Here is a 14541-nt window from a genome sequence, read left to right on the forward strand (position 1 = left end):
TTAGAGAAGGATGTTTACAATACACATGCAGGGTGTATTTTTCCACATTTCAGTCCATATAGACTCCAGAAAATACTTGAGTTTTGTGCCTCTAGTTAAAGTAATTAGGTTTGTCTTTTAAGAAAAACATTCCAGTTTGAGCTTTGTGCTTTAGACCGAGATCAGTCCCCAGATTTTTAATTGGGTTATACTCACCATAGGGTTATAGGTGCACATGAAAGGATTTCATATGCTGTTGTATTAGGACTGCTGGCTAATTTTAGCAAAATATTAAAACAGTAGAGATTCAAAATATTCATGTTGCATTTGACACAAAAATTCTGAATTGTCCTCAGCTTGAAGAAAAGGGATTTTGACGAAGGAAAAATCTATTTCTGGGCGAGGGACCTGTGTCGTCCAGTGAAATGCTCCTTATAGCACCATTTCTAAACCTTCCCAGTTATTATGATATATCTGGGGATGGAAATAGATTAAATTTTTTTATCCATCCTTGAAGCATTTTTTTTTCCATTAAAAAATGCGGAACTTCATCTCACCACATATGATTAGATAATTCAATGAACATAATGGGTATTTGAATCTCATCAGCCTTCAACATTTCAGGTGCAATACCATCCAATCTTGGTGACTCATAGTTTTTCAGTTGTTTTACTGTCAAAAGGACCTTTACCAACCATATACAGTAATATAAAGAGTAAAAAGCCCTTATTTCATTGAGAGGAGTAATATGATACCCAGATTACCACCTCAGTAAATAATGGATAAGCAATTGCTTAGAGGCACTTACATTTTAATGAGAGGAGCGATATAGGGAGCCAGTCTACCATCTTGGTCTTCTGCCTCGGAAATCCTAGCCATCTAAAAGAGTGGCTACAAATGCGCAATTCTATTGGTTTTGCAGTAGAATAGTCTAAAGTTAAGAAAGAATTTCAGGCACCACGAGAGGACCTCAAATCTGGGGACAGTGTACCATCCGAACCCCATACTGAATGGTACACTAAAACCACTAGCTAACACTTGAGAAGTCAGACTATGGTTTGAAAAGGATCAGGTTACACCAGATATAACCTGAATCTAAAACTTATCTTGAGCTTCCACAAAAAAATGCTAAGGATGATAAACTCCTAATAAGCTCATGACTATTGAAAGTTGCTCAGGCTGTAGCAAAGTCAAAGGCTAGAGTGGCATTATCATCATTATTCCCTTTATAAACAAGTAGCCTAACCTTTTTTTGGATTTCCCATGAAATAAAAGTAAGCTTCTTTTACACTTTGAACTTTAATCTGATTATGAAACATACTTCCCAGAGAGGAAAAGTTATGCCTACAAACTCCTCAAAGGATTCTCTAAGTTAGAAAGTTTTGCCATCACCAGATATACAAAGAATGTAGATTACGATGAACAAAAATCAGTTCTTATTGCACAGCAGTGCATCAATTGCTGACAAATCCAGAGAAGACATCTTATAAACTAAGATAAGTTTAAAATCAGACAAAACACCAACATATGGAATTTTGGAGCACACGTCATATCAGTCCCGTGTCAACTTTGAAACTGAAAAAATTATAGGAAATTTGCAGCATGTTGTTGTTGTTAGATACTGGTAAGATTCATGGCTGTATTAGAGGCATTAGTGTATTGGAAAGGAAGAAAACAGAAATTTTTTTAATTTTTAGAAGTAACATTGACATTCAAGCTTCAGGAGACAAAAGCAACATGAGCATTGGGAGGTTCATAGAAATAATTAAATTATGCAAGTTGAAAATATTGATTAATTCAGATACTGTACTTTACGTGTTTGTTTGTAAAAATCATATTTTTGAGGGTTTTAATTAAATTAGGCTTATGAGATATACCTTTCTTCTGATGTTTATTTATGTTCAGTTGATTCCAATTATGTTTATGGGAACTGATTTGCTTTACCTCTTAAAAATTTTTTAAGTAAAGCCCAGTTGACCAGTTCAAAATTTTAAGTAATATTAGAGAACGTTTCAGCAAAATAAGTAAGGCAAACAGCCTTAGTGCAAAAAGCATATTAAATTTTCTCTTTTTATGATCCAATTTTTAGTTACTTTTACACAGATTTTATTGAAATATATCTCTTTCAGTCAAGTGCACACAGTGGCTTCGTATCGAGTCCTGCTACGAGCGGTTTCTCACTTGCTTCGCCGCCGTCACTCCCAGGCATGAATCCATCACCCGCCATGTTGCCTCATCAGTCTCCTGGTGGTGGTTTTCTCGGAGCAAATTCCCCCTCTGCACCCCAGCACAGCGTAGCTTCCCCTGTTGCCTTTTTGGCTCCATCTCCAGCTGCCCCTCACTCTGTTCCAATGCATTCTCCAGCATCTGCATTCATGCAAGGTCCAGGTTAGTCATTTAATTTTATGGTTTTATTTGTTCTTTATTTAAGCTACTATTAGTAGTGATGATTATTGTTGTGATATTAAGAGACATTGCTGCTGCTATGCAAGCTTTATTCAACCTAACCTTAATAGATTATTTATGAAACAACCATGAATTTAGTTAGTAATCGCCCCGTAGTAAATGTAATACAAACAATATAAGATCCCCGAAGTAAATCTAACTAAACCAAGTAGATGCAAAAGGAAATACTAAAGAGAAGGGAATTACAGTACTTTGTATGTTGCTCTGACTGTCCCTCCATCAGGTAAGTAAATGAGGTATGAAAAGATCACACGACAACAGTTAAGCGTGAGGTATGAAAGCGCAAAAGGACAAACAATATAAGAATTATAATTTTTATCCAAGAATCAAATGAATACACTGTGTGAATTTGTATGTTCATCCAAAATATAAGATAAAATGATATAATTATTTCTGAGACCCTCCCCTGGTGTTTATATTGCTTCTTCGCCAGAACCCCTTTTCAAGAAAAGAATACCTTAATGAAGTCATCGTGTTTCAACACCTCCTCAAGTAACTCTCCGTTCAACATGACATTCAACCTCGCACCGCCTTCCCTTCCCGTACATCTCATAACCTTACTCTTACATACATATACCAAAGGCACTTCCCCCAATTTTGGGGGGTAGCCGACATCAACAAGAAACGAAACAAAAAAGGGGACCTCTACTCTCTACGTTCCTCCAGCCTAACCAGGGACTCAGCCGAGTTCAGCTGGTACTGCTAGGGTGCCACAGCCCAACCTCCCACATTTTCACCACAGATGAAGCTTCATACTGCTGAGTCCCCTACTGCTGCTACCTCCGCGGTCATCTAAGGCACCGGAGGAAGCAGCAGGGCCTACCGGAACTGCGTCACAATCGCTTGCCATTCATTCCTATTTCTAGCACGCTCTCTTGCCTCTCTCACATCTATCCTCCTATCACCCAGAGCTTTCTTCACACCATCCATCCACCCAAACCTTGGCCTTCCTCTTGTACTTCTCCCATCAACTCTTGCATTCATCACCTTCTTTAGCAGACAGCCATTCTCCATTCTCTCAACATAGCCAAACCACCTCAACACATTCATATCCACTCTAGCCGCTAACTCATTTCATACACCCGTTCTCACCCTCACCACTTCGTTCCTGACCCTATCTACTCGAGATACACCAGCCATACTCCTCAGACACTTCATCTCAAACACATTCAATTTCTGTCTCTCCATCACTTTCATTCCCCACAACTCCGATCCATACATCACAGTTGGTACAATCACTTTCTCATATAGAACTCTCTTTACATTCATGCCCAACCCTCTATTTTTTACTACTCCCTTAACTGCCCCCAACACTTTGCAACCTTCATTGACTCTCTGACGTACATCTGCTTCCACTCCACCATTTGCTGCAACAACAGACCCCAAGTACTTAAACTGATCCACCTCCTCAAGTAACTCTCCATTCAACATGACATTCAACCTTGCACCACCTTCCCTTCTCGTACATCTCATAACCTTACTCTTACCCACATTAACTCTTAACTTCCTTCTCTCACAAACCCTTCCAAATTCTGTCACTAATCAGCCAAGCTTTTCTTCTTCATCTGCAACCAGTACAGTATCGTCCGCAAACAACAACTGATTTACCTCCCATTCATGGTCATTCTCGTCTACCAGTTTCAATCCTCGTCCAAGCACTCGAGCATTCACCTCTCTCACCACTCCAACAACATACAATTTAAACAACCACGGTGACATCACACATCCCTGTCTCAGCCCCACTCTCACCGGAAACCAATCGCTCACTTCATTTCCTATCCTAATACATACTTTACTACCTTTGTAGAAACTTTTCACTGCTTGCAATAACCTTCCACCAACTCCATATAACCTCATCACATTCCACATTGCTTCCCTATCAACTCTATCGTACGCTTTCTCCAGATCCATAAACGCAACATACACCTCCTTACCTTTAGCTAAATATTTCTCGCATATCTGCCTAACTAAAAATCTGATTCATGCAACCCCTACCTCTTCTAAAACCACCCTGTACTTCTAAGATTGCATTCTCTGTTTTATCCTTAATCCTAATAATCAGTACTCTACCATACACTTTTCCAACTACACTCAACAAACTAATACCCCTTGAATTACAACACTCATGCACATCTCCCTTACCCTTATATAGTGGTACAATACATGCACAAACTCAATCTACTGGTACTATTGACAACACAAAACACATATTAAACAATCTCACCAACCATTCAAGTACAGTCACACCCCCTTCCTTCAACATCTCAGCTCTCACACCATCCATACCAGATGCTTTTCCTACTCTCGTTTCATCTAGTGCTCTCCTCACTTCCTCTCTTGTAATCTCCCTCTCATTCTCATCTCCCATGTAAAAGTCCCCTAGCTTATCAGACCACACCTTATCAGAAATTTTACTTAGCTCCTTCAGTGTGAAAATTTGGCTTTGGTACCTTTTTAGAAGCAATACATTTTGCATATAAATAAGTAAGTAATAAATTTAAATTAGTGTTGGATGTTGAATATTCAGATTTTTCAGTTGCAGAATATACTATAGTTTTTTGTTCCTTTTTAGATTTTGATGCTAATAGGAATACAGTATTAGAATTGCAATACCTCTTAGTCTGAGAGGTTACTTTTGTAAAATTATCTACTAATGTATTATAAATTTTATTTGGTGACAACCATTATCAGTCATCTTGAACGGTATTAGACTTGTACAGTAATGTTTCCATTAATTTTGCAGTTGGTACATCATTGTCATACACATCTAGAGTTTTACCGAACAAACCGTACGCAGCAGCTGTGCCAACCACTCTAACACATGATGCATTTTATACACTGTGTTCTCCTGCCCAGGTATTTATATTGTATTTTGTTTAAACAGAAAAAGTTATACTCCTAAAATGAGTCGTACTGTAATAACTGTTTCCTCTGCGTACTAATGTTCCATTAGATATTCAAGTTTTAAGTTACACTACCAATTTAAGGATACTTTCAATAAACTGACCCATTAAATAGTTTATGTATATACATTTTATATACATATGCGAGTAATACTTACAGAAAACGTGAAGCTCAGATGCAAAAGAACCACAGGGAAAGTGAAAATATAAGAGTGAATTATGACTAGTTTTACCTTAAGTCGTCAAGAATAGTAAGATGAAATTAGTCTGGATTCACTCATATTTTCATTTTCGCTGTTGTTCTTTTGCGCACACATTATACAGGTATACCTCACCTTACCTTAGTAATTGGTTCCAGGAGAGGCGACTCAAGTTGAGAAACGACGTAAGCCGAAATTACTTGTCTCTGAATGCTCTTGTGACTAGGCTAAATCAGTTAAATAACCATTCCCAGTTCTGTGTTTTATTTATAAATACAATTTGAATATATGATTAATAAGAATCTATTTAAGCTGACAAACAATTAAATTTTAGTTTTTAATTTACTACCGAAAAAAGTAATCTAATTTTACGAATAAATGTACATCCATAAGTGTAAATGTAGATATTTACTATTTAGCATGTTTACACATTACATCGTGGCTCTTTATTTGTGATTGTAGTTTCCTCTAAGATAGTATAAAATGGAAAGATTTTGTATGGTTAAATGAATTAAGTAGAAATTATTTTGCGATAGTATAAAATAAACTTGTTTGTCACATTTATTAATATGTACATTCAATATCTCTGTTTGCCTTGCGTAGCCTACGTAGATGGCTGCGGATCGTCATTCATCAGCGCCAACAGCTGATTCGTCTGTTGTTTATGTTCGATACACATTTTAATAAACTGATCGAAAGTTCGTTGAACTGTGCTCCTCTTTTTTTCAAAGATTACGTGATAGTTGGCTAAATCATATCAACAATACTCTGTTAACTATATGTGAGCATAATCGTGATACCGTCATGATCTTGAAAACAGCTGATTCAAAACCAAAATAAAAAATTGGTAATTGCTGTTGTTAAAATACACCTTGAATTGACCATAGAAAAGAACTAAAATTATTGAACGAAGTTCAGATAACATCGAAAACCAGGATTATTGTAGACTTGTTTCAGTACATATACGTTATGATGTCCGCTAAAGCTACAGATCAGCTGTTGGAATAGAATGACGTTTTAATCCTAGTCTACGATCGAACATAGATTTAAGCAAAGTAAAAGTTTATACTGTATTATGTGTAGTATTTGCCTGACGCTTTCTAAGGAAACAAAGATTTCTGTTAAATCTGTTCTGTGTGTACACTATACTTCTGAGAGAGAGAGAGAGAGAGAGAGAGAGAGCGAGAGAGAGAGAGAGAGAGAGAGAGAGAGAGAGAGAGAGAGAGAGAGAGAGAGAGAGAACATATTCATATGATAATTAATATTAATAGTTATAAACGAATTGTATGAAAACTATGATATTCGATAACAAATGGGTAGTGATGTAATTTGCATTAGTAATTTAGATTGAATGAGCTAAAAGATTATTCTATATTATTCACAATAGCCTTGAGATCAGCTGATCACAATCATAAATAGAAAATTAATGGTTGATTGTTGAGTTGCACTTGAAATTAAGAAAATGGTATACAAAAATATATTATCATATGATTTTATATACTTTTATTCTTATTTATTGTACAATAATAGGATTTTATATGCTGCTATGCTTCAATTGGTGTATAGTTGAACTATCATAGAAAACGTCACCGTTAAGCTCGTAAAGAACTGCTAATTAATATAAAAACAATCACAGCTATGTACATAATTCGTTCGTTAGGATTTATGTTAATTATGTGAATATTTACTTTGAATATAAGTATTTTAGAATTATTTTATATACTTTAATTCTTATTTATATTAAAGTGACAGGCTTTGTGTGCATTAACCATATTCCAGTGATATTATGATTTCGATACTTGTGAGGGAACAGACGGCAAGTGAAACAAAATGACTCAAACTTTATTTTTATTTTTCCATGTATTATTGTTGACAACCTACATAAATTCGAAACCGACTTACAGTAACTCGAAACGACGTAATTTGAGGTATACCTGTACACACACACACACACACACACATATATATATGTATATATATATATATATGTGTGTGTGTGTGTTTATATGTATGTAAACATCTATATACTGTATATACCGGTATATATCTATATCCTTTTTGGTAAGCTATTATATTTATAATTGATATTGATAAGTATTTTCAATAGCAAAGTAAGAGATTTTTTTGTAAAGCATTTTAATAGAAATAACACTTAAATACATTTAAAATGCAAACATATTACTTTTCAGATTGATGAAGGAGGAGACAATAGTTTGGTTTGTCTATTGGAACAGTTCCTTGGCATGACATATCTAAAGAGACATTTCCAACAGCAGTGTCGATGTGAAGGAGTAAGATATTTTTCTAGTTTGTATTCCTTAAGTTGTATTACAAATCAGAGATTGTTTTTTATGGTATTGATTGTTTTGTATTGTGCCCAAGGTGATCATATTGTTATTGCTAACTATGCTTGATGAAAGTTTTTGAATATTAACCCTTTTACCCCCAAAGGACGTACTGGTACGTTTCACAAAACCCATCCCTTTACCCCCATTTTTTTGCAAGGACGTACCGGTACAGTATGTCCTTGCAAAAAAATGCTATAATAATTTTTTTTTTTTCATATTTTTTATAAATTTTTGAAAAAAATTCAGGCATTTTCCAAGAGAATGAGACCAACCTGACCTCTCTATGACAAAAATTAAGGCTGTTAGAGCAATTTAAAAAAAATATACTGCAAAATGTGCTGGGAAAAAAATAACCCCCTGGGGGTTAAGGGTTGGAAATTTCCAAAGAGCCTGGGGGTAAAAGGGTTAATCTATATAGAAAATTCTTTAGGATTACATATATAATTATTTTTTTAGAATTTGACATAAAGGTTTTATTTATATTACAAACGTTTTATTATGAATTGCATCGTGTAATAGAGATTTTTTTTTTTATCAGATTAAACCAGTGGGTGATATTGAACCCGGAAGTATCCAGTTCAAAACTGACACCCTTAGTTGTCAGATGCTTGTTCAAAGCTCTCCAGCATACAATTTGGTTTTGAAACTGCAGCCATTGCAAGAACATGCTGAACAATGGACCACTGATGAATTACAAGTAAGTTCTTTGCTCTTGTCGTAAGTTTTAGTCCATAGAGGGGTTAGCATTCCTTTTTAGAATTATGTATTCCTGTACCTGGATGAAAAGCATAGCTAATATTAGCTGTCTCAAGAACATACTGTATGTTTGCTGTATTGTTGCAAATGAATCATACCTGTTGTTGATCTTCCTTCCCCTTCTCTTTTCGATGTCTTATCTTTGAACATATAAAATAATTCCCGCTCTATTGGTACGTCATCTATGGTAAACAATATCGGCTTGGGTACGCTTTATATTACTCATCGAACGTACATTCTTTCATTCAGGAGTATGTTACAGTTTTGCTGTGAAGACAACTAATTTTAGTTTCTTTAGATAAAATATGTGTAAAATCTTCATGAAATACTGTAGATATTCAAAACATTTTAGTCAATGAGCGAGAAATGGTTTATTCATAATATTTAATATAGATTATGTTAAAGCTATTAAGAATCAACTTAATCCATATCAGAAATGAGAAATCTTATTATTCCCCCATAAAAATGTTAAATCTTGAAATTTAATTTTTGATTATTTGGATAGAACGGTAAGATTATTCCCATAAGAAAGAGCTTGACTCTCTTGACAACTTTTGCTAAACAAACTATTTCCTTAAAAGCCTAATTTAATTTGTTTAGGCTCAAATTGTTAGTAATACTGATACTAATGGCATTGAGATAGACTTTGTGTGCCTGTACAGGTCAAGTGAGACATTTTTGGGAATAGTTTACTGAACAATCACCTTATTAGTAGTTTTGCAAATATTCCCTTACTCACATAACCTTTATTATAGTATTTTATTCATAATTTTGTTAGTGATGTTTGTTTGAATAACCACATTATCTTTTTCATCATCCAATCAAACAATAAGTAATCCAATCATATCTTCCACATAAGCGACTTGTGCCATCAGTGTATCTCTTGCAGATTACTGTAGGTATTATCAAAGGGTCTTACAATCTCTCGTCAGCTGATGGCTGCACCCATTTCTAGCCTTCTAGTATACCTTCGGTTCCACTTCCTTTCTTCCAGTTGCACCCTGATGTTGAATATACTCCCTTGCCCCATCTATCCATTCTTACATCCATTTTGATACTATCATTGATGCCTTCCCATGGAATAACAGTTTCTTTGATCTTAGCCACATATCCACAATACATTAATGATTCTGATTTGTTTACGTTTTAAGCAATACCCTTTTATTCTCAGAAATGTACTTTTAACCTTCAAGAACTTGAGAACGTTTTTCACGAAACCTCATTCACTGTACAATGTGTTGCATTTCAGGTACTTGAGAAGTTCTTCAGTGTTAAAGTGCTTGTGCCACCATTTAGACCGTTTGCTGTTCAGTCATTTTACAGTATTCTGAAATTCCCCATCCGAGTTTTGAAAGATTGCATTCGTATAATGCAGTTAGAACTGGTAAGTGTTTGAAAGCCAAACATAGGTGTATAAGTGATCGGTTAATACAAACTTTTGAGATATTCTATAATTGCCTGTCATATTCACTTCAGAATTTTTATTATCTTTAATATTATTGTAGTACTAGGAATGAATAATTAGAGTTGTTATTGTAATTTGGAAATTCAGGGTGCACACATTCACTTTGTGCTCCACACTTATTGCCTTAGAATGGTATTACTTTTAGTGAAAATTATCAATAAGAAATGAAATATTGAGAGTAAACTCCTTTTAAGTAAAATCAAGATATTTTTATTCGAAGCAGAATATTTTCTTACATGTTGATTACTTAATTTCCAGATGCCGACACCACCACAGCAACAACAAATGAAATGGAATATTCAGTGGTGCTTAACGAGTCCCCCTATTGGACCTCAAATTGCTCCCCCTGGCCTCTATGTAGTGGTTGTGTCCCGCAGCAAAATCTTGTTTTTCGTAAGTTTGGAAGACGTTAACAGATCATTCATTCCTTGATGTGAAGTAGTTCAGTTCATCGTTTTTATTCTTGTATTGTATTATACAGTTCTCTTGAACTATCATACAATTAAAGGATTTACTCTGGCTTGAATGGGATTAGTTTGGTAGTGGGTGGCAAAGTTCATTTATTCATTGATAAAATTTGATCACCTACTCCTGAGTCCTTTGAATTCATTGAGATGTGTTGTATGTATGGGAGCTCTTATTCCCTCAAGCTCTATTATGATGTATGTTACATCAGTAATTTCCAGAAATTTTTATTCCATTTATGTGTAAAGTTTTCTCAATTTCTCAAAATACTGTATGTAAAATCGTACAGTATATCAATGGAATGGAAATTTACTTAGTTGTTAGATATAAAAGTATACGAAATTCTTAGCACAAATACTGTAGTTTCTTATGCTAAGATGACTTCACAACTTTCTAAAAATATTCAAAGTTCACCTATTAGTAATAATTTACATAGATTTAAACAAAGGTACAGGCTCTGTGAAGTAAGTCTCAGTTGACAACAAAACTCAATGTCAAATTTTGAATAAGTGTCCAGGATGTAGTTTTAGATGTGAAAAATGATAATCTGGAACACAGATTCTAGTGATATTTGATCTTCCAAGAATTTCTTGTCTACCGGTAAATTTCAGCAGCATTCTAAAACGAAAGCTAAGATAGTCTCTCCTCTCTAAATCGTCACTCATCCTTTTATATCAGGACCCATTTTCTTTCTCAAAAGTTCCTGATTGTCTCAAGCGAATTATAAAATTCATCACACACATCTGGAGGCTTTGAAATAATTTTTTGAATCTACCAGTAACTCTTGTAGAATACAATCACATCTTTGAGATACAAATCATTACACTGTTTTAATCTTATCTTGAACAAAAGTTTAGGTTAGTATATCTAAGATATCTTGCTGGTTGAATGTATGTTATTTTCTTAATTGGGTTTTGAAATGTGTTCCTTAGCTTTCAGATGATAATAAAGACTTACGGAAAACTAACACGAACCATATTGTTGTATGGATATCTTAGCAACAATTGTTAAAATTAATAGTTCAAGATCAAAATATAAAAGTGTAATTTTTCAAGTCCATTTTGTTAATGTTGCTTCAATAATAACTTTTTTTTTTTTTCTATTTTTCAGCTTCAGTTAATAAGAACCAATATTCAGTTGGCACCAGAGACAGAACCACCCAGTTTGATGCTGCCAGTTGTTTATGATACCGTAACAAACAAGACTCAAATGGCTGAGCGACGAGAACAGAGTAATAACCCAAGTGTGACTTTACAAGTTATAAATGAAATCATGGGTCGCGTTGTAGTCCAGCAGAATGAATTAAGCTTATTTCCTTGCATTAGGGAACTTGTATGTAATTTGACTTTAGGCCCTGATGGTAATGTCATTGCATCACCAGTAACTTCTGTTAGTGGTCAAGGTACTCCCACTTCAAGTGGAGGAACTGTGTCTCAGGCTTTAACATCACCACACTTGGTAGCTTCTCCTCATATGGCCTCTCCAGTAACTCCAGGATCTTCTAGTGTCACAGCAACAGTTCAACCATCATTAACCTCTACAATGTCTCAAGGAATGATGTCTTCAAGCACAGGCAGCACAGGCACCATTACAACAAACGTCCCTCCTCTTACTTCATCAGGTATGATGGGTAACATGGCACCAGGGACACATTTTGCTGGGCCTAAGCCTGGTGGAAATGTTGGGCATATGGGTCAAAGTATGGGGACAATGGGGTCAATGGGACAAGGCCCTATGCAGAACATGCAGAATACTATGTGTACTATGTCTGGCATGCAGTCTAGCCACATGCAGCAGCCAATGACTTCAATAGCCGGGGGCATTATGCAGCAGCAGCCAGGTGGGGGAGCTCGAGGGATGCAGGGTCCTGGACCTACAAATGTTCAAGGGGGTCCAAATCAAGTGGGAGTCGGTACAGGTAATATGCAGGGTATGGCCTCGATGCAAGGTGGCGGTGGTATGCAAGGTCTCTCAGCCATGCAAGGGGGCCCTGGTGGAATGCAGGGAGGCCCTAATGTGCAAGTTGGACCAGGAGGGATGCAGACAGGACCAGGAGGGATGCAGACTGGACCAGGTGGGATGCAATCTGGCCCTGGAGGGATGCAGTCAGGACCTGGAGGAATGCAAGGAGGACCTGGTGGGATGCAGACTGGACCAGGAGGAATGCAAACAGGTCCTGGGGGTATGCAAGGTGGACCTGGAGGAATGCAAGGAGGTCCAGGAGGAATGCAGGGAGGTCCAGGAGGCATGCAAGGTGGCTTTGGAAGTGGAATGATGGGAAACCAATTCAACAGGAATATGTAGAATCTCTGACTTACTTGCTAAATAAAAGTTCATACATGTTTACTTAAAGCTCCTAATAGTGAGCTATCACTTTCTTTCCGGATTATTAACCATTGTATTAATGTTTCATTACATTTGAATGGTCACATTTAAAAGAAGTGATAATTTGAAAAATTAGACAGTTACCAAGATTATGGCAGCAAACATGATTTTATTGTGAAGTTTACTTTCCTGAAGTTTTGTCCAGTATACGTTTGCTAGTGCACATACCCTATTGTTAATTATAGTCATTTATATTTGTTTTTGAATCAATCAGACTTGTCAGTAGGGAAATACTTTTATAGTTTTGGGGGAAATTACTTATATTTTTGTATTGAATAAGAACCAGGTAACTATATACCAGTATTTTCAATTTTGATATATTTTTTTTGTGTGATTGCGATTACATGGAACTTAATTTTCTCAATATAGAGAAATGAAAAACCAATAGCAAGATTGATCTAAGGAGAATTTACTCAGTAGGGTAAAAGGAAAATAAGAGTGAAGAGGCTGATTTTAACCAAAGAAAGATCACGTGCATTAACTTGGTGGCCTTTTTCAATATTGATATTTTTTCATTACCATCGTCTTGAATATAATACTGTATAAGATTTAGTGTTTATACTATACAGTATAAACCAAAGGGAAAAATTGATGTGGGGATCCAGTTAGGCCGGTTAAAGTGCTACCAGCCATTTCTCAGATTATTTTCTATTGAAAGTTGTATTGAAGTTTCCATTTCATATTTGATCAAGTGTTTGCTTACCGAAGATGATCTCCGATATGTGTAGAAATTAGGTCCGCCGTATTTTTTTTTTTCTACGATGACCAGACAGGAAAGTATATTGTGCTGTTTGCACAGACAGTTGTAAATATTATTTTTAAAGGAGATTGGTATCCAATCCATTAGTGTATTAAGTATTAGTTTTTAGCTTAGTTGTGTTCTATGAGATTTATCATTTAAAGAAGAGTTACTGTTGATGAAATTCAAGAGGATTTCAAGCTTTTTTGTGGCTTTGATCTCTGTTGAAGATAGAAGTGAAGACAGACGTACATAAGAATCTTCCTGAACATTCTAATAATGTGAGTAAACTGATTTAATCGGTATAACTAATGTACATATTGGAATTGGATATAAGAAGAATAATTCATGTAAGCTGTTTATCATAGTTTTTAAAGTATAAGTTAGAGCTATAGAATCTGTTAACCAACACCACTATCTTTCTCCAGTGCAGAATATTTTTTTGTATTTTAAAGCCAGTGTTCAGTTGCAGCATATCAACTGTGTGTCTTTCTATCAGCTCTTCCTTGTAGTTGTTTTCTTCCATTGAAATGCGGTGCATATTATGCAATTCTCTAGTAAGTATTTAGTATATATATATATATATATATATATATATATATATATATGTATATATATATATATATATATATATATATCAATGTAAATATATTTATTTATTTTACCATGGCAGTGTGTTATAGTACTACATAATAATATTCCAAAACATGTTTGTTTGTCTTGTATATGAAGATATACAGAGTTTTTCCTTGGTTTATGCTCAACAAACTTATCACTTGTTGACTATATTTGAAAGATTCAAACTATATGTTTGACCTGTTTTCTTGTGTATATA

At 35.3% G+C, this 14541-nt stretch overlaps 1 protein-coding gene across 1 annotated transcript in view; it reads left to right on the forward strand.

Moving 5' to 3' along the window:
* The window catches only part of MED14 (mediator complex subunit 14), a 66654-nt gene extending 52391 nt beyond the window's left edge, over window positions 1-14263 (forward strand). Inside the window, exons 20-26 of the mRNA XM_068362892.1 lie at window positions 2109-2367; window positions 5189-5301; window positions 7738-7839; window positions 8435-8593; window positions 9902-10036; window positions 10376-10510; window positions 11693-14263. Of these exons, the coding sequence (XP_068218993.1) occupies window positions 2109-2367; window positions 5189-5301; window positions 7738-7839; window positions 8435-8593; window positions 9902-10036; window positions 10376-10510; window positions 11693-12886 (2097 nt within the window). The 3' untranslated portion in view covers window positions 12887-14263. The remainder of the gene's footprint in view (window positions 1-2108; window positions 2368-5188; window positions 5302-7737; window positions 7840-8434; window positions 8594-9901; window positions 10037-10375; window positions 10511-11692) is intronic.
* The last annotated feature ends 278 nt before the right edge of the window (window positions 14264-14541 follow it).

Source organism: Palaemon carinicauda, chromosome 39, assembly GCF_036898095.1.
Source record: "Palaemon carinicauda isolate YSFRI2023 chromosome 39, ASM3689809v2, whole genome shotgun sequence".
NCBI lineage: Eukaryota > Metazoa > Arthropoda > Malacostraca > Decapoda > Palaemonidae > Palaemon > Palaemon carinicauda.